The sequence below is a fragment of the Lacerta agilis genome, chromosome 18, assembly GCF_009819535.1.
Source record: "Lacerta agilis isolate rLacAgi1 chromosome 18, rLacAgi1.pri, whole genome shotgun sequence".
Classification (NCBI taxonomy): Eukaryota; Metazoa; Chordata; class Lepidosauria; order Squamata; family Lacertidae; genus Lacerta; species Lacerta agilis.
Genome location: NC_046329.1, coordinates 2,540,955 through 2,561,802, shown reverse-complemented (window position 1 = coordinate 2,561,802; position 20,848 = coordinate 2,540,955). Strand labels below are relative to the sequence as shown.

Sequence of the window (20,848 nt, the reverse complement as noted above, 5' to 3'; positions counted from 1 at the left end):
TCACACCCAAAACGCGATGCATCTGAATGGCAGTTGCGGGCGGGGAGAGAATCCTGCTTGCAGGCTTCTCACTGAGGCATCTGTGAGAATCACAGATTTGTGGAGCTGGGAGGGACCCCCGAGGGTCACCCGGCCCAACCCCCTGCCGTGCAGGAATCTTTTGCCCAACACGGGGATCAAACTTCGAATTCCCCAAGATGACTTACCTTCACGGCATACTCTTTATTGGTAATGAGGTTAACACAGGCCTGCACTTTCGCATGAGCCCCTTCTCCGAGGACCTCTTCTTGTAGCTGGTAAACGTCTGAAGGTTTTGGGGGGACAGGAGAAGAGAGAGAGAGAGAGAGAGAGAGAGAGAGAGAGAGAGAGAAGGAAACAAGAGAATTATGGGGGGGAAATCAAAGTGCTATTCCCTGCATCGTTGCCTGAACTTTGTGTGTTTATTCCAAAAACTGTGTTTATATTCCAAAAATCCCACATAAAAGTCTCAATATATATTTTTAAAAAATTATATATATCGCCAACTTCCCATCTCGTTTTCCATGATGTTTTTCTCATCTCCCCCTTCCCTTTGCCTGTCTTCCCTCTTTGTTAACACAGTCGTAGCACAATAATCATTCGTTCTTTCTGCTGCTCGTAGTTCGAATCCTGCTCACGGATTCTTCGTATTTCTCCAAATGACCAGGAAAAGGCTTCCATTCTTCAGGGGAGGGGGGGAACCAAGCACCAGATCATCTTATTTTAACTGATGGCTTTGTTGATTTGACACAGTCCATCTTTGCCTGAATTTTGCAGACGCCTCTCCCTGCTGCCCATCAAATTACAGATTGTTGTTGTTGTTTCAATTTACATGCCACCCTTCATCAGGAGATCCCAGGGCATTCAAAACACATTACAGAACATCAATGACACACACAAAAAGCATACTGACAGACCGCCTAATATTAAAATAGCCAGTAGCTGCATTCTCTGCCAGTTTAAAGTTTCTAGTCCTCATTGCCTCCCCCGTTCCTGTGATTTTAATTGATGTTAGCCGCCCTGAGCCCGGTTCTCTGGCTGGGAAGGGCGGGGTATAAATAAAATTATTATTATTATTATTATTATTAAAAATAAAACAAGGTGCTGGTCCTCATGATTCCGAACAAACAGGCAGGTTTAAAAAGGGAAGCTCTCCTTCAAACAACGACACACCTTTGGGTCTCAAACAGCTCAGTGCAGCCTACACCAACCTTTCCGTAAATGCAAGAGTCTAATCCAGGGTTTCCCAAACAGCTGGGTCTCCAGCTGTTTTTCCGACTACAATTCCCATCATTCCTGACTGCCGGTCCTGCTAGCTTGAGATGATGGGAGTTGTAGTCCAACAGCTGCTTGAGAACCAAGTTTGGGAAACCCTGGTCTAATCCATCTCCAACAAGCCTTTGAAAAACCACCCTTTCCTAGCCTTTGGAGCAGATTTTGTGATTTATTTTTTTTAATCGTTTCCTGGTCTGTTTAGATTGCAGAGTGGGCTTTTTCTTTTCTTTTTAAAAGTTTGCAAATTTCATCTCTCCTGCAACAGCATTCTCTTGCTGCAGGCTTCTGCAGACACAGCCCCTCTTGCAAGGCCGCAAGGCGTGAGCAGAAAATGTTTCGCTTGCAAAGGGAAGGTGGAAGGCGACAATTCCGAGAACGAACACCGAGGACTAGCAACTTGAGCGGCTCACCTTCGAACCTTCCGGAAAAGCTATCTGTGGCCCGACAGCGTTTTTTCTTTTTGTTTCGTTTCTTCGCATTGGGGATGTCGATGGGCTGACTCGAAGGCATGTCTGTTCCGCAAGATTTGAGGGTGGGGGAGAATCAAGAGTTAAAGGCAGCATTCGAACCCAGGACCAGGCACACAACAACAATCCCTAAAGCCATAGGCGTGCTGAGTTGCGAGGTCGCCCCCAAAACTTTGCATTTTGCATGAAACAGCCAGCGGCTTATATTTCAAGGTAGACTCTCTTTGAAAACGGAGGCTCCATTACAGCAATTAAGACCAAGGTGGGGAAGCTGTTCCACATGACAGCTGTGGGCAGGGCTACAGGCAAATGCGGGCGGGGCTATTAATAAAAGCTTCACCTTTGTACAGTAGGGCAGTGCTGCGCAGTGGTTAGAGCAGTTTCCCAAACTTGGGTCCCCAGCTGTTTTGAGACTACAATTCCCATCACCCCCGAGCTGCAGTCCAAAAACAGCTGGAGACCCAAGTTTGGGAAACCCTGGGTCAAGACCACGGTTCAAATCCCCACACCTGTTCACAAAGCTCACTGGGTGACCTGGGCAGGGGGGCAGCCACCGTCTCTTAACTGCACCCACCTCACAGGATGGGGGGAGAACCATGAACGCCAGCTTAGAGGGAAAAGGTGTCATTCTGAACGCAATAAATAAATGGGAGAGTTATGAGGGCCAGATGGAGATGTCTCGGGGGCCGCATTCCTCTCCCCAGCAGTTCCCAAACCCTCCATCAAATTGTCTGAATCTCAAGAGGTATAAACCTAGGAACACAAGACCTCCCCTAGGACAATTCCCAGTTCAGGAACTGATTTTCTTCCTCCCGACCCCATTCGGAAAGCAAAACAGAATAAAACGGAGGTGCTCACCGGGCCGAGAGGGGCATTCGAAGTTGAAGACAGAATCCAGGTGAGTGGACTGGGAGAATTCGAAGTCGAAGGGGTTCTGGCCCTGGGAGTAGAGAAGGGGAGGGCGAGGGAGAGAGAAAGAGTCACACCCAAGCCAGAATTACAAGGGGGGGGGGGAATCCTGGTAAAGAAGCTTTCCGGGCAGATACTAGGGGTCTGCTAGAACCTGAGCTACACACTTAGCCTCTCCTAGACCTGAGCTGCATATTCGGTTAAAAAGCATTTGCTAGACCTGAGCTGCACATCCAATTTCTCCTAGACCTGAGCTGCACGTTCGGCAAAAAGCACCGCTAAACCTGAATGGCACATTTGGCCTCTGCTAGACCTGAGTGGACCCAGGTGGCGCTGTGGGTTAAACCACAGAGCCTAGAGCTTGCTGATCAGAAGGTCGGCGGTTCGAATCCCTGCCACGGGGTGAGCTCCCGTTGCTCGGTCCCAGCTCCTGCCCACCTAGCAGTTCGAAAGCAAAGTGCAAGTAGATAAATAGGTACCGCTCCAGCGGGAAGGTAAACGGCATTTCCGTGCGCTGCTCTGGTTCGCCAGAAGCGGCTTAGTCATGCTGGCCACATGACCCAGAAGCTGGACGCCGGCTCCCTGAGCTACCAGCTTCTTATAAGGCAGCCGCCATCGCCACCAACTTTTTTCTGGCCAGCCGCCCAAGTGCAGAAAATTTTCAGAGTTGTTCTCCTGCCTGCTCCCTTTAGGTCAACGATATTTAATGGGCGCAGCCAGCCCAAATTTTGCACATTTTTAAAAACACTTTGCCACTTAGGAGCCGGTTTTGCTTTTCCAGAGGCAGAGCTCTGTGTATCGTTCAACCCGGACGGAACCGGTTGGTTAAAAATACTGTAAAACAAAAAGTAATTTGAACTTTTCTTGTGGACTAGAAACTTAGCAACCTGCAATTGCAGCTCTGCAGGAGCAAAACTCCCTTGAAAGTGCTCAAACCGGTTTCTTCCCTGCCGTGCGACACCCTGGCCAGAGAGAACAAAACTCAGGAACCTGATTCTTCCCCAGTACACAGCCTCCGTCTCCGTGGACAGGTATGACTCAAGTGGAGGCAGCAAAAGGACACCAACGGGGAGGAGGAGGAGGGAGAACCGCAGGGTAGCCTAACCAGAACCAGCCGGAACGCTGCCCCACCGGCTGTTGCTGGGGATCCAGCCCATAATGAGCAGGGAGGAGACTTCTTGTTTGGGAACGGCAGGGCAGGGCGAGGCGAGAAGCTTGCAGACACACCAGGTGCTCCGAAGCAGAAAACACAGGTGGCAAATGGACTTTGAATACACCCGCAGCATTTTTTATTAAGGAGGAGAATCGTGGAATATTAGAGTTGGAAGGCACCCCAAGGATCATCTAGTCCAACCCCCTGCAATGCAATGTGTCCCACACGGGGATCGAACCTGCAACCTTGGGCATTATTATCAGCACCACGCTCTAACCGACAGAGCACTCATCCAGGCTCCTCAATTCAACATTCTATATTCAGTACCTTGAATGTAGAAAAGGAGCAGCTCAGGGAACAGGGCCTTTCGCAGAATCGGGGAACTGCTGGAAGGGACCCCGAGAGTCATCTAGTCCACACACCCCTCAATCCCTATTTAAGCTGAGCACCTATTCACGGGGGGGGGGGGGGTTGGACTAGATGACCGTCGGGGTCCCTTCCAACGCTACAATTTCAAAGATCTCAGCTACACTGCTCGACTGTAGCTTGCTCTTACGGCAATTCACTCCTCCCCATATGCAAGGCGGAGAAACACTCGCAGCGGAAATGGAAACGGCATTGACTGTGAACTAAAGCAGGGGTTTGCAAATGGCGCCCAGATATCTCCACATCTGGGTCGCAGCCGGACCCCCACCAGTAGAAAAACCAGCGTTTGAAATTCCAAGTCAGGCGCATTTCCCGAGTCATCTGGCCCCAACAAGGCAACCTGGAATTCCTTTTACCCAAAAGGAAACCCTGGTTCAAGGAGCGATTTGTCACCTGGCTTCTATATATTTGAGTTTCCAGTCCTGCTCCCTGAGAGTGTGCTCTCTACGCATGCTCAAGCAACTCTTCCCCCCTGGGGAAACTAGCCTCCACTCCCATCGTAAACTAGCACCCCCTGACCGCAAACCGCAAACCAAATCCACCCAATCTCATTCCAGGACAAAAAAAGGGAGGGAGCAACAAGTGGCGTCTTCTGAACCCGCAGCCTAGATAGACAGGCTGTCCTCCCGGTTGTTACAAAATCTACTCAGGTGGAGGAGGGAGACGCCTCCCACAGAGAGGAGTATTTTGTTAAAGCTCTCTGAACACAAACACACCCCTCTGTTGCATTGGTCCCCAGCAGAGGCTCGTTTCCTCCTGCTCCTGCAAGTAAGACTCGAACCCGCGGCTTCAAGTGACCAGAAACGAGATTCCAACTCAACCTCAGGAAGAACTTTCTGACAGCAAGAGCCGTTTGACGGGTTGCAGACTCTCCTTCCTGGGAGGTTTTTAAGCAGATGTTGGATAGCCGTCTGTCATGGATGCTTGGCCCGAGATTCCTGCATGGCAGGGGGTTGGGCTGGATGACCCCTGGGGGTCCCTTCCAACTCTAAGATGCTGATTCTATCCGCAGCCTTAACCTGCAGCCCCTCTTTTGAAAGCCAATCTTCTCCCACACCCCTTTAATCCATTCTCAATGCACGAGGCTGGGCACATGGTGACTTTTTAGTATTGGGTCAGATTGCGGCTATTAATGTTTGACGTTTTGTTGTGTTTTTCTATGTGTTGGGAGCCGCCCAGAGTGGCTGGGGAAACTCAGCCAGACTGGAGGGGGGATATAAATTATTATTTTTTGCACCAACCCCCAAACCCCTTTGTGCCTGCTTAAGTTCCACCCAAACCCCATCCCTAAAAAATGCAAAAAAAACAACAGAAGCAAAATCCACGAAACACGCAGACCCATTTCCCGGTTTCTCCGTCAACCTCTCCGCTCCTGCCACTTTGGATTTTTGCAAAACCCGGGCCTGGAAATTCCCCGTATGCAACTCCCTTGCGCCTTTGCGCACCAACGCACAGACTGCAGAGCCCAAAATGCGCTTACATAACCCGTCCCGTGCGCTGCGCAAAACATCCCTCCATGGGGCCTCCCAGCCACGGGGAAGTTACATCACCCGGCCGCAAGCAGAGTTTTGCAAAACGCAGAGTGCAAAAAAAAAGGGGGTGGGAACTGCAGGCAACCCTCCTGGCGTGACACCGCCGCAAGACGACAACAAGGGCATCCATTCAGTGGCCTCCTTCCTCCGCCCCCCGAAACACACTTGTGCGCGCACACAAACCCAGCCCCTTCATTGCTCTCTTTTAAAACTGGAGAGAGAATTGTGCAGCAATGCATATCTACTTAAGTGGACCCAGGCACCGGAGAACCCACTTTTCACAACAAGCAAAAAAAAAAAAATGCAAGGGAACGTATTGTGGAGGCTTTTGTGTGTGTGTGTGTGTGCCGGCATGTTTAAAAATAAGCGCAAGGACATTAATTTGAGATCAGGCAGCAAAGCCACAGGGCGGCCGGGAGGCTTCTTACCATCGCCAACCCGAAAGGAATCTTAAAAGGAAATCTCTTGGAAAAATACTGGCAGGAAACGCAACCGGGGGTGGGGTGGGGGGTGGCGGCATGTTGAGCCCCGTGCAAAATTGGGCGTTTGGAAGGAGGCACACACCCGCACATTCTAAGTTGAAAAAAAAAGGAAAAGATTTTGCATTACATAAGGAGGAATGGAGTACAGGATCTCAGCCATGTGCTGGAGAGGGAAACGAAAATAAGATTATTTCCAAGAGCAGCTGTTCTCTGCAGACGGAAAAACCCTATGAGGTTGGTTGCAGGGCAGGGAATGGGGTTAAGAGCACCTGAGATTTGGAGGCATGGATGGAGGCGGCCGGTGGACCCTACAAAAAGGTTCCCTCTCTCACCCCATAGTTATCATGGAACCGTAGATTTTTTTGAGGGACACCAGGGGGTCATCCATTCCAACCCTCTGCGATGCAGGGAAGATTTGCACACAGAAAGCCTTGGTTCAATCCTCAGCATCTCTGACTAGGAAACCCCAGATAGGTGTTGCCAGTTGGTTTTCGTTAATACTGAGCTACATGGACCAGCAAGGAAGCTTCCTGTTTCATCTTCACAACAACCTTGCGAGGCAGGCTGAAGCCGAGCGAGAAATATCCCAGAGATCAGCCAGCAAGTCCAGTGAGGGTTTGGAGTCGCAGACTCCTCGGTGCCCGGCCTTGATGCCACACAGATTCACTTTGGAAATCGGACCACCGTTTCAAAACCAGCACCTCACAGCTGGAGGAGGCGAGAGCTGGGTTCGAATCCCCGCAGAGCCACAAGCTCAACTCTCCCCGACTCTGCTGCCTGCAAAGGTGTGTTATGAGGGCTGAAGAAGGCAAGGCCTCTCGCAGGAGAAAGGACAGAGCAGAACTCTTTGGGAAGGTCACATTTCATGTCAGAATCGCCACTCTGGCCATGCTGGCCTACCTCGTAGGATGGTTGGGGTGATTAATTGAACAGAACCAGGAACACCGCCACCTTGAGCTCCGTGGACAAACGCGGCGGGTTAGAAACGCAGCAAATAGGGAGACTCGACACCCCAATACAAAAACAGCTCTAGGCCAAGGACACCCCTGGGTTTTGCAGAACTACAAATCCCATTATTCCCGACCATTGGGGCTATGGTGGCGACTGGGAGCAGGAGCCCATCAATGATGACCGGAGAACCAGAGGACCCCCATTGCTGGGTTGTTTTGACCCACACAGCTACTCACCTGCAACGTTGCAGGAGGCTGGACCAGTATGATTCTAGCTGCACAAAACTGTGCAACCTTTGGGCCTTGTAATTTGGAGAAGAGGGAAGCAAGAGGCTGACCTACGTTTGTAAAATTACGTCCGCCGTGAAAAAAAAAGAGTGAAAAGCTTTTCTCCCCCTCTCACGTACGCTTGCGGGCGTCCCAACAAAGCTGAACAGTCGGGAGATCCGGGGCAGCCCATCTTGTGCACCGTTCAAAACTATGGAACTCCTTCCTGCAGGAGGCAGTCATTCATGCCCACCAACCCAGAAGGGTTAAAAACAGGATTAGGCAACTTCATGGAAGACAAGGCTACTAGCCAGGAAGGCTAGAAACGCTTCCGAGGACCAGTTGCTGGAAACCATAGAATCGCAGAGTTGGAAGGGACCCCCAAGGGTCATCTAGTCCAACCCCCTGCAATGCAGGGATCTCTGCTAAAGCACCCAGGACAGATGGCTTGAAAACCTCCAAGGAAGGAGACGCCACAACCTCCAAAAGGAGACCGTTCTGCAGGAGGGGAGAGTTGCACTTTTGCTCAGGGTCCTGCTTTTAGGTTTCCCATGGGGGCGTCTGGTGAGAACCAGAAGCTGGGCTAGGTGGGTCACTGGCCTGATCCTGCAGCAAAGCTCTTCTTATGTTCCTATGGAACCTCCCAGTCCAGGGGCAGTCTATCTGGATCCCTAGATTCTTGGGGGTATTTGGCCACTGTGAGAACAGGGTGCTTCTAGGCCAGGTGGGTCGTCATCGGCCTCATCCTGCAGCCTTCCCAATGTTCTTCTGGCAAATTCAGCCCAGGCCTGAACTGCAGTGAAACCCCAGGGTCGTGGGTTCGAGCTCCACGTTGGGCACAAGATCCCTGCATTGCAGGGGGTTGGACTGGATGACCCTCGGCGACCCCTTCCAACTCTACGATTCTATTCCCCGGAAGGGAGTCTCAAGCTTCTCTTCCGACTTGCCCGACCGGTCTGGCTCCGAGCCGCAGGGGACCTGCCCTCCCGCGTGGCTCCCAGCCTCTGCTAACCGGGACGCCGGCATCCCATAATTAGGGAGAGCCCTTGGCAACAAGATGCAACCAGACAGACAGGGAGGGAGGGAGGCGGCACATCACGAGACAAACCCCATGATTCTGTACTCCTCCCTCCTTTCGTATGTTCGAGAAAGGCAAAAATATTGGGAGCGTTTTCTGGGTGTTGTGCTTGAAATTGAGTGTCAAATTCAGGGAGGCACACATCTGTTGCAGAAGCCTGTCCTCACAGTGGCCAACCAGATGTGTGCGTGCCCCCTCCCCTGCAAATGGAAGCCACAGAATCAGAATTGTCAAGTTCGATGGGACCTCGAGGGTCATCTAGCCCAACCCCCCCCCCCGCGATGCAGCTGTCCCCGACGGGGATCGAACCCACAACCTTGGCCATATCAGCACCAGGCTCTAACCAACGGAGCTACGCGTGTTGAACCTTTCGAGTGGCAGGAATCCGTCATCTCACAAGCTAAAGGTCACCTGCCACTCAGCAGTTCGAACGGCGATTGCAGCCACATTGCAGGATCCTGACTCACACCGGCATAAACGAAAACACTTTATCTAATTTGGCCTCATTTATTCAACAACGCATCCTGGGAGGCAACCAACCAGGCTCTACTCAGAGGAGATGGGACAGTGGACACAAGCAACCACGGCGACACAAACGCACATGCCTGAATCGCCGCAAGTGCAGCAACAATATCTCTTCCTCCATGAGGACTAGAAACCTGCCTAGGGAGAGCAGAGAGCCGCAGCGAGGTCGCATCGCCACGAGCAGCTCCCCACCGACCCAGCCTGCCAAAGGGCGCTGGGGAGCTGCCATTGGCTCATAAATCACGGAAATTGAGGCGGCGCCCGACACATGACTTGCATCACACCCCAAACTTGCGCATACCCACAGACCAGCTTAGGTGACATTTCAGGCAAACAAGTTTGTAAGGACAGGATCTCCTGACGTACTTGCACAACACAGAAATCGGCCCTGGCCGTCTCCCTAAACACACGTCGCCCGGCCAAAGGAACAGACACAACCCTCTTTTTGCTCACTCAGCAAAACACACACACACACAGACACAACAACCCCAGCAACATTGCATGTCAGGGCGCCCGCGGAACTGCAAGCAAGCCTTCACTAAATGCAAGCACCCAGCTCTCTCTTTCAAAAGAGCTTGCAAGCGCCGAAGGCTTCAGGCCGACCCAGCAGCAAATTAATTCCTGTCCCTCCTAGGAAGCGGAAATTAAATCTCGCGCACAACGCAGAAAAGTAAAAATGCGCAGCGCTCCGTGCAGACGCCTGAAACTGAAACACAACTTGTCGCTAAAGCATTGCTTCTGACACCCACCAAGACAAACCCTACGACTTGAGATGTCATAAGTCATTATTACCGGTAATTATTATTATTATTTTTAATCATTATGATGTCAGGTTCCTCTCTGCCCCCAACCACCTGCTACGTCCCCATGCCAATTTCCCTGCTTCAACTGTAATCTCCTCAGGGCAGAGACCCTCAAGTCCTGATGCTCCTGTATAATTTGATGAAGGTCAAAAATCGAAGTAGGGCTGATTAGGATTGTTAATTATATTATGTTCTACTATTATATCTGCAGCAGCAAAAGTTTCGGGGTTAGACCTACTAAGCCTCTAAGGAAGTATTTTCCACCACTCTGAGGAAGACCACCTATGCCACACAGGATCCCGAGTCAGCTCTCCTGACCGACTAGGAGTCCTGTATAGCTCAGAAGCTTGCATACAGCTTTTTTTTTTTTTAAAGCCTTTTTATACTGGATATACGTGCTGCAAAAGTTTTAGTGCTTACCGGTATATATTAGCACTGAAACGGTTTCACAGCACATTATTTTGATTCCCAACATAAGTCTCTCTGCAATTTTATTTTATTTTTACCAATGAGCAACAAAGGCCTAGGCCCACTTACCAGGGAGTAAGCCCTATTGAATTCAGTGGGGTTTCTTTATATATGTGCATAGGCCTGGGACTGCATTGCAAAAACACAACTTGTTTTTTTTAAGGGGGAAAACAGAAAAAGGAAGCAGTTTTAAAAAGGCATTTTTTAAAAAACAAAACCCCAGGCACATTAACTCCGCAATCCGACTTCCGCTAAATAAAAATAAGTTTTATCCTCTCTTACCTTAAAGGAACGGTGGAAACCTTTGAGTTCTGTTTTCTTCTGCACCATCTTGGAGGTTTTAAAAATGCAGGAGAAGATGCAAATGAAGAAGGGGGAGTAAAGAAAATAAATGCGGGGAGGAGGAAAAAAAATTGGGGTGAAGCTAGTCCGGGTTTGCCAATGGAGACCCTGTAAAAGGGGAGAAAAGAGAAAGAGGTTTTATTTTTTAAAAAGTTCAAGACTCAACCACTGGGTGCATCACAATAAAATAGCTGTTGGGGGTTTTTTGGGGGGGAGGGATCTAATTTTGGACAAAGGAAATTTAAAAGCAAAGCACCAGACTCCTGGAAAAAGGAACAGAGTAATGAGAAGGATGGTTTGCAAATGACACACAACACAACACAACACAACACAACACAACACAACACAACACAACACAACACAGGAACAGAGTGCACCCCGAAATTTAGAAAATGGCAAGCAGAGATTTTGCAAACACACACAAAGAAGTGGGGGCTTCGGGGGGGGGAGCAAGTATTTTTCTCTGACAACAGAGGCAGGCTGAGAGCCCTTTTGCACAGAAATCCTCTTATTTAAAAATCATAATAATCACAGTAATAAAAGTTTGTGCATTTAAGATTCAGCTCCAGCCACACACAAGGCCTTCATTCTCAATCTCCTTCTCTCTCTGTGTTGCACCAGAATTTCGTTCCTTTGTGATGCAATGCAAAACTTAGGAAGAACACTCCTTGTTTATTATTTAAAAGAGACTTTGCTTTATTTTATTTATTTTTTCAAAGGAAAGGGGAAACAAAATTCTTGGAGAAAAGGCAGATGTTGGAATTACAGGCCCCGGGGAAGGAAGGGAAAAGGGGGTGTGTACAAAGGGGGTGGGGCACCACACACACACACAGAGGCCTTTTGGAAAGATGGGGTTACAGTATGCAGCCAACTCAAGCCCTACTCACAAGTAGACCCACTGAAATCAATAGTCATGCCCATAGATTTAAACAGTGGTTGCAGTTAAGATGCTGCTGAGAAATGGTAGCAGAGGAATGTTCTATTCCCCCCCCCAGCAACACAAAAAACATTATTTCCACCCCCACCCCGTCGACCCAGAAAAAACATTTTAAATATTTTGCATCTGATCTTTGTGGGCAGATGGAAGAGACTTTTAAGAGAAGGAAACACGCAGATTTGCAGCAAAATAAGAATAAACCCAACGCTCTCTGGACTTTATTCTGAAAATCTGCACTGGAGGGGGGGGGAAATAACACAGCAAAAATACACACACCCTTTTCCTGAAGGGGTAGACTATTTCCTAAGCTACCCACCCCCCCCCCAAGAAAAAAACCTACATCCTGTATAGCAAGGGAGGGGGGCGTGATCATTAGCGTGAGTTCATTTTCTATTATTGCATTCAGGAAGAAGGTAAAATGGGGGAGGGAAGAAGAATCGCGCACCATTGGGGGGGGGGGGAGCGCGAAACGGATACACCCCCGTAAAAGCTTCCCTCCGCCCCCGCAAACACACCTCCCCAGGCTTGCAACACAACAACAACAACAACACAATCCAGCCCTTTCAATGCTATCAGGTTTGCAAAAGGAACAACATAAGATTTTCACACACTTGCAAAAATAAGTGTGGGCACCACAGCACGGTAAAAAAAAAGAGAGAGAAAGGGGAATAGCGGGGGGGGGGGGCGTGAAGGGCTGCCTCTCCAGCCCCTCCCCCTTCCTTTCCCACTGCAAAACCCCTACCCCCCCCTTAAAACACACACACACACACGAGAGACAGAGAGATTCAGCTGCGTGCGCCATGCAATGAGTTTGCAAACAAGGGGGGGAATGCAATACTCCGGGCCTGCTTTATTTATTTGCTGGGGGTGCATTCACCACCACCCCCCCCGTCATCTTCTTCCCAACCATTCGCTCTCTCTCCCCCCCCCCTCCATTTCCATTGCAGGACTACGGAGATCCAGTTGTCTCTGGTTTTGCAAATCGCTTTGCAAACGCAACAGCGAACGCAATGGACGCGGCTCTGCAAAAGCGGCCGGGGATCTTCCCCAGATCAGGAAGCGGGGGGCAAGCGGGGGGCTGGCTGCTCCCCGGCCCTCGGCAGCCCTCCCACCCGGCCCGCGGTCTCCCTTACCGAGCTCGGGCTCCGCAGTGCTGGCGCCACTGTAGATGGAAAAGGCACAGCCGGGCTCTGCACGGGAAGGGAGGTTCCGACGAGGCTGCGCGCGGAGCCTTATATAGGCGGCGGCCCCCGCTTGCATCAGCTGAGCTCTACCGGCCCGCCCCTGCCTCCGCCTCCGCCTCGGCTGCCCGGGAAGGGAAGGGCAGCGAGCAGAGACGAGCGGGGAGAGCTGCCCGCGGACTTCTTCCTCCCGGCGAGAGGCAGAGAGGGCCTCTAAGCATGTGCAGAGTGCCTCTGCGACAGGAGAGAGAAGACAGTGTGTGCCTCTAAACATGTGCAGAGTGTTTCCTGCTCCTGCTGTCTCGGGAGTGCCTCTGGACATGTGCAGAGTGCCTCTGCGGCAGGAGAGAGAAGACAGTGCGTGCCTCTAAACATGTGCAGAGAGTTTTCTGCTCCTGCTGTCTCCTCTAGGAAGGGAGTGCCTCTGGGCATGTGCAGAGTGCCTCTGCGGCAGGAGAGAGAAGACAGTGTGTGCCTCTAAACATGTGCAGAGAGTTTTCTGCTCCTGCTGTCTCGGGAGTGCCTCTGGACACGTGCAGAGTGCCTCTGCGGCAGGAGAGAGAAGACAGTGCGTGCCTCTAAACATGTGCAGAGAGTTTTCTGCTCCTGCTGTCTCCTCTAGGAAGGGAGTGCCTCTGGGCATGTGCAGAGTGCCTCTGCGGCAGGAGAGAGAAGACAGTGTGTGCCTCTAAACATGTGCAGAGAGTTTTCTGCTCCTGCCGTCTCCTCTAGGAAGAGAGTGGCTCTGGGCATGTGCCGAGTGCCTCTGCGGCAGGAGAGAGAGGGTAAAGAGTACCCGAAAGCATGTGCAGAGTGTTTTCTGCTCCTGCCGCCTCCTCTAGGAAGAGAGTGCCTCTGGGCATGTGCCGAGTGCCTCTGCGGCAGGAGAGAGAGGGTAAAGAGTACCTGAAAGCATGTGCAGAGTGTTTTCTGCTCCTGCCGTCTAGGAAGAGAGTGCCTCCGGGCATGTGCAGAGTGCCTCTGCAGCAGGAGAGAGAAGGCAGAGTGCGCCTCTAAACATGTGCAGAGAGTTTTCTGCTCTTGCCATCTCCTCTAGAAAAGGGGTGCCTGGATTACTCCCTCACCTCCTGCGACTCCCAACTGCGTTCCCCCCCCCAAAAAAAACTTTTTTTAACATCTTTTCCGCAGTATTTCTAAGCATGCACAAATCCACAACCTGCAAACCTCCTTCTTTTATGGGTGACATCTGCAAAGCCTATCCCCCCCTTCCCCCCTCTGTGCAGATGTCCTCCTGGAGACCAGAGCCCACATCGCAGGATACGTCCCCCTGATCAACCCCATCAGGCTTCCTTCACTTTTCCACATTGCCAGCCGTGACAAGAGGGTGTGAATGCAGACAAATGCATATGTGCAATTTCACATGCCCATTGTTAATAAATAATAATAATAATAATAATAATTAATAATGCTGGACCAGACCACCCAATGCAGCCTCTAAAACACCCCAGGAGTGTAGAGGGTGCCACGATTTGTCTGCCACATTCACCAAAGACAGATGCGACCCCATTCCTTATATTATCCCACGGCATTCCTGGATTGCAGGGGTTGGACTAGATGACCCTTGGGGGGTCCCTTCCCGGGATCTGTAACGCCCCCCCCTCTCTCTCCCACGTTGGGATTTGAGGAGGAGGCTTGCAGCATTTGAAAAGGCAACGTTTGAAAAGTTGCAAAGTAACAAGGGCAGGTTAATGAAAAACAATAATTAAAGCGCATCGGAGCGCATTGGAAACCAGAAATTAAAATCCCGTTTGCCCTGCCAAGCAGCCCAGTAATCACCATTGTCCAAAGGCCTCTCCAAGCAAGGTCTTAGCCTGTCGCTGGAAGGAGAACGAAGAGGGAGCCAGTTTAACCTCTCCGGAGAGGGAATCCGCAATCTGGGAGCCGCCACGGAAAAGGCTCTGTCAATCCCCACCAGCCGTTCCTCTGTGATCGGTTAATACAGCTTCTAAAAACCAGTGTCTTTTTGCAAATGGGCATCACTTTGTGCATGCTCAGAGACTATTTCCCCTTAAACTTCACGTTGTTGTCATTTTAAAAGGGGCTGGGTTCAAAAGCTACTTGTGCATCCATAGCCTGATTCTTCTCCCTACAGGGTATGCAAAGTGTCTTCAAAAGCACCCATCTGTCTCTGGAAGTCAGTTTGCCTGTTGCATCTCTGCATGATGCACTTGTGTACCTCCTTGGAATCATTAGTAGGAGTGGGAGAACCGGTTTTGCCAGGCTTTTGCACCGGGCACCATTGAATGCTCCAAACTGCTCTAAATGCAGAGATGTGCAGGACGGATGAGGCAATCCGTTCTCTCTCTGCGCGAGTCACTGCTCTGGTCTTGCCTAAATTGTAGGGGGCCTGGCTTGCTTATTTTTGGGGTAATTCTCTTGCTTATTTTGGGGGTAACTCTCTTAGCAAGCATCTTTAGGAAGCTAGGTGGAGTGGGGTAACCGGGCAGGGAGATTGGGAAGTGGAGCTTATAAATTCATTAAACTCCACCCCACCCCACCCCCCAAGTTACTGCTTTGCAGGGGGTTGGACTGGATGACCCTGGGGGTTCCTTCCAACTCTACCATTACTGTATATGATTCAGCGTGCGTGCATGCCCCCCCCCCACTAGTTTTGACCACCCGACTACATATTTGGATTGGGTCAGTCAGTCCCAACAGGGAGGCTGAGCTAAGCCATATCCCCAGGGAGATGCCTCCCTGTTGCCCCCCTGCCCGAGTCCCTGTTCTTCGTGCGCCTCCTTCCAGTTTCAACACACAAGCAAAAGCCTGGGAAATGGCAAACAGCGCGTCATGGACACCCGAAGCGGTTTCAAGCAGCCCCGACCTGTTGCAAGGCCTGGTAAGATTGTGCAAGCAGTTTGTCTCCCCTCCAGTGAAATTTCCCTCCCTATTCGTTTCTTCAATCACGTAGAGACTCATTCCTGCGCATGGCAGGGTGTGCGTGTCTCATGCGCCACAGCATTGTGTTTCCCTTCTGCCATAAGGTGACTCTCCAAATCCTTTCCCGGGGAGAGCAGGGCTTGGTTTTGTAAGACCAGAGAGGTTTCTGTTTTTAAACAGAAAACAAAGAGATTCTTAAAGAGACATGCTTGGTTTGAAAAATAAATAAATCTCATCGAGGTTTATAGAGTAAAATACAAATCTTTATATCTTTCCCCCCCCGTTTTTAACCAAACCAAGACTTTAAAAGAACAAGGGGGGGGGCCTAGAGAAAGAAAAAGTAAGTAAAGAGAGAAGCTTGTTTTCTCCTTTTCTGGGGGGTAGGGCTCGAACCCATGACTTCAAATGGCGAGAAAGGAGATTCCGACTCAACATCAAGAAAAACTTTCTGAAAGTGAGAGCTGTTTGACCGTGGGGTGGAAGGTGGTGGACTCTCCTTCCCGGGAGTTTTTAAAAGCAGAAGTTGGATGGCCATCTGACACGGCTGCTTTAGCTGAGATTCCTGCCTTGCAGGGGGTTGGACTGGATGACCTTTGGGGGATCCCTTCCAACTCTGCAATTCTAGGATTCAACACAAAGTTCAGAAGCACGGACCCTGAATGGCACCATCGTTGTTTAATTCCGCAGATAGGGAGCTTTGTTAGAAGTGGTGTTTTGGTAAGGAAATTTACCGTTGTGGCGATTCCTGTAACCGGTTGCCGATTTGCTACCGGGTCAAGTTTGAGGTGTTCCCATTAGTATATGAAGCCCTTCAGAGGTTTACCTGCGAGGCTGCCTTACGCTACTAGAAGTGACTAGGGGGTGCCACAGGGTTCTGTCTTGGGCCCAGTCTTATTCAACATCTTCATCAATGACTTGGATGATGGGCAGGAGGGCATCCTGATCAAGTTTGCAGAGGACACCAAATTGAGAGGGGTGGCTAATACCCCAGAGGACAGGATCACACTTCAAAATCACCATAGCAGATTAGAAAACTGGGCCAAAGCAAACAAGATGAATTTTAACAGGGAGAAATGCAGAGTACTACACTTGGGCAAAAAATAAAAAAAAATGAAAGGCACAAATACAGGATGGGTGACACCTGGCTTGAGAGCAGTACATGTGAAAAGGATCTAGGAGTCTTGGTAGACCATAAACTTGACATGAGTCAACAGTGTGATGCAGCAGCTAAAAAAGCCAATGCAATTCTGGGCTGCATCAATAGGAGTATAGCATCTAGATCAAGGGAAGTAATAGGACCACTGTATTCCACTCTGGTCAGACCTCACCTGGAATACTGTGTCCAGTTCTGGGCACCACAATTCAAGAAGGATACGGACAAGCTGGAACGTGTCCAGAGGAGGGCAACCAAAATGGTCCAAGGCCTGGAAACGATGCCTTATGAGGAACGGCTCAGGGAGCTGGGTATGTTTAGCCCGGAGAAGAGAAGGTTAAGGGGTGATATGATAGCCATGTTCAAATATATCAAAGGATGTCATATAGAGGAGGGAGAAAGGTTGTTTTCTGCTGCTCCAGGGAAGCGGACACGGGGCAATGGATTCAAACTACAAGAAAGAAGATTCCACCTAAATATTAGGAAGAACTTCCTGACAGTGAGAGCTGTTTGACAGTGGAATTTGCTGCCAAGGAGTGTGGTGGAGTCTCCTTCTTTGGAGGTCTTGAAGCGGAGGCTTGACAGCCATCTGTCAGGAATGCTTGGATGGTGTTTCCTGCTTGGCAGGGGGTTGGACTGGATGGCCCTGGTGGTCTCTTCCAACTCGATGATTCTATGATTCTATGATTCTATGATTCTTGGCCTCTTTGACCTGCTGCAGGTCATGCTCAACGCCCCTTCTGCATGGCTAGATCTTTTTAGTGTGCCAGCATCTGTACTTTGGAACTCCCTGCCCCTTGACGCCAGGCCTTCCCTGTGCTATTTTAGTCACCTGCTAGAAACCCCAACACGGAGGCAGGTGGAGAGGAGGGAGGCCCGTTCCTCCCATGCAGGGGGTGCTTCCGATGTTCTCACCACCTTGCCTGCGCGTTCCGGCATCTGATCCACGGGGGCAAGCTGCTCCGCTCACTAGGCCTGACGCTCCACCAAATCTCTTCAGGTCGCGTTCTCGCTAATAAATAGTTCGCTCCAACTTGTATCACATCAGACGTACCGGTAACTGATTTGTAGACAAGATGTGGAAAAAAGAGACAAAACACGAACTGTTGTAACCAAAGAAAACACACACACATGTGTTATCTCCAACTTGCACAGTGTGATATACCCCTGACATCCTCCTTCTCTCCCTACTCTCTCTCTCTCTCTCTCTCTCTCTTTCTTTCTTTCTTTCTCTCTCTCTCTCTCTCTCATTCATTCAGCCTTTATCGGCATTATTTAGACAACAGAAATCATCAATGGAAAAAAATAATAATCCACAATACATTGGCACTCATGTATGTATCAAGCGCATAAAACATATCGAAGACCCAGTAGACACCATTAACCCTAACCCCTACATTCTTGTTATAAGTTTTATATTATTACCCTAATACTGTATGTATGTAATCATGAACAACCTACTAAATTTTGTAGAAACTCATTCCAAATATTGACATATTTTTAAATTATAAAAAGAGTTAGGCATCATTCCACGACGAGGCTGCCAACCTAAGTAAGAAGATGAGCCTGCAAAGGGTTGAGGAGGCTGTCTCTCTCTCTCTCTCTCTCAGCATCATCTCGCTGAGTGCCCAGAACGGGGCATCGTGCAGGGAAGCGACGGGAGGCCTCTTCTTTCACCGCACCAGCCCCAGCTCCTCTCTAGTCAGCTCCCCTGCTCCCTGCCTCCTTCTCATGCTCCAAGGTTTGGCAATTGTCAATGTGGAGTGCGGCTTCCAGATCGGAGGTGAACGGGGCCGCCTTGGCAGCAGCACCCAAGCCGAGGTGTGGCAGAGCAGCTCTCTTGAGTTTTATTGCTGCCTAAATTGCCCTCTGCTTGGCAGAGTGACTAGAAAAACATTCCCAGGTGTTCTTGCAGGCCTTATCTTTATTATATATAGATAGATATAAATTTTCATAGAATAATAGAATCGTGGAGTTGGAAGGGACCTTTGAGGGTCATCTAGTCCAGTGTTTTTCAACCACTGTTCCGCGGCACACTAGTGTGCCGCGAGATGTTGCCTGGTGTGCCGTGGGAAAAATTGAAAAATTACTTTATATATAGTCAATATAGGCACAGAGTTAAATTTTTTAACATTTTCTAATGGTGGTGTGCCTCGTGATTTTTTTCATGAAACAAGTGTGCCTTTGCCCCAAAAAGGTTGAAAAACACTGATCTAGTCCAACCCCCTGCAATGCAGGAACTTCAACTAAAGCATCCGTGACTGACTGCCACCCAACCTCTGCTTCGAAACCTCAAAGGAAGGAGAGCCCGCCACCTCCCGAGGGAGACCATTCATACCACCACTACTATTAGTAGTAATAGTTTTGCCTGCACTGACTGGCAGCAGCTTTGTGGGGTTTCGGACAGCGAGTCTTTTTCCGGGTGCCGAACCTTGGACCCTAACCCCACAGCCCCTCCCCGGTGCACTAGGGGCCCTGCTTTCCGGCATTAAGCTGCAGTTTAAAAAGACAGCCGAGCGAGAAACAGAGAGGACTAGAAACAGGACTCCCCCTTTGCTGTGGCCAGGGAAGGGTGCTCCTCCTCCTGGGCCAGCTCAGGTCCTTGGACTCTGCGGAGGGAAGGGGAACGGCGTTATCAGCACAGAAAAACGTTGCCGAGCTCCTGCCAAGGATTACCTAACCGCAAGGTTACCACGAGACGAGGTGCGCCAGAGTGCCTAATAACCCCGATAAGCAGAGCAGCTGCTTGGCATGCAGAAGGAGCCAGCTTCCACCCTCTGTGGCATCTCCAGAAAGGGTCGGGAATCCCCGGAGAGCCTCTTGTCAGTCAGTGCAGACAACCCCTCCCCTCCCCCCTTAATAAAAGTTTATTTTATTAAGTTTTCCAAACTTTCACACTTACATTTCAATACACAATATTTTTTGTCTGACTTCCCACCTTCTTTTCCACGATGTTCCTCTCCTTCTGCTGCTCCCCTATTTTCTGTCTCTCAAACCTTGACAAAACTACTGTAATATCTTTAAACCCTCCTGTTGCTCATGGGTCGAATCCCGATCCCGTGTTTGTCATGTAATAATAGTTCTCCAAATAATTTGAAAAGGGTTTCCCCTCTTCCACAATTTTTTTTTGCCCATTTGGCGTAATCCATCACCTTCCTTATCCATTCTTTGGTGAACATTTCTGCTTCTTCCCATTTTTGTGTGTGTACAGAATCTTAGCTGCAGTTGTAAACAACTTAATCATCTTCATCGTCTTTTTGGGGGGACTTCTCTCCCTATAATCCCTGAAAGAACAGCTGCAGGGGTTTTGGGTTTTTTTTTGGTATAGTAATCTTAAACGTCTTTTGTATCTCATGATATATCATCTCCCAAAATGCTCTCGACGGTGCAGATAATCCCGAGCCACATGCACAAATGCTTCATAGGTTCCTATGGAAATCAGAGCTTTGTTTGCAATCATGAGGACTACAACCTTGCGTCACCTTTAGAGAAATGATAATATAACTCAACAGTAGAGCAGTTGCTTTGGAGGCAGAAGGCTCCGGGGCCAATCCCCAGGATCTCCAGTTAAAGGGCCAAGAGAGACCCCTACGTGTAGCCCTCAGCTTTCTGCGCATGGGCAGATGCAATCTTGTCGCTCCCCAAGGGCCAGGCGGGTGTTGTTTTCTCGCAGTCCAGATCTGCCTTGCAAACCTCCTTCGTTCCTGCGCTCTGCCTCCACCCCGGGGAGAGGCAGTTTCACTTGCAGATTTTCTGTTTCTTGTGAGACCCTATTCATTTTTATTTTTTTTAAGAACCAGCTCAAAAGCCCACCGCGAGGCAGGTGCAGAGTGCCCCCAGCCTCGAAACACATGCCCTTCAACATTTAGCCGGTTGAAATAGGTGGAAATAGGGACGTCCTAATGAAAAGTGCAGTATGTGGACCGAGAACTCCCAGAAGTGCAAGCTGGATTTCGAAGGGGCAGAGGAACCAGAGACCAA

At 49.9% G+C, this 20,848-nt stretch overlaps 1 protein-coding gene across 2 annotated transcripts in view; it reads right to left on the bottom strand.

Annotated features, from left to right (window-relative positions):
* Positions 1-12,829, bottom strand: part of MKNK2 (MAPK interacting serine/threonine kinase 2) — a 31,745-nt gene extending 18,916 nt beyond the window's left edge. For both annotated transcript variants that reach the window (XM_033136700.1, XM_033136701.1), the window contains exons 1-5: positions 12,766-12,829; positions 10,636-10,803; positions 2,619-2,700; positions 1,704-1,805; positions 207-304 (exon numbers count right to left, since the gene is read on the bottom strand). In XM_033136700.1, the coding sequence (XP_032992591.1) occupies positions 207-304; positions 1,704-1,805; positions 2,619-2,700; positions 10,636-10,683 (330 nt within the window). In that variant the 5' untranslated portion in view covers positions 10,684-10,803; positions 12,766-12,829. The remainder of the gene's footprint in view (positions 1-206; positions 305-1,703; positions 1,806-2,618; positions 2,701-10,635; positions 10,804-12,765) is intronic.
* Positions 12,830-20,848: the final 8,019 nt, after the last annotated feature.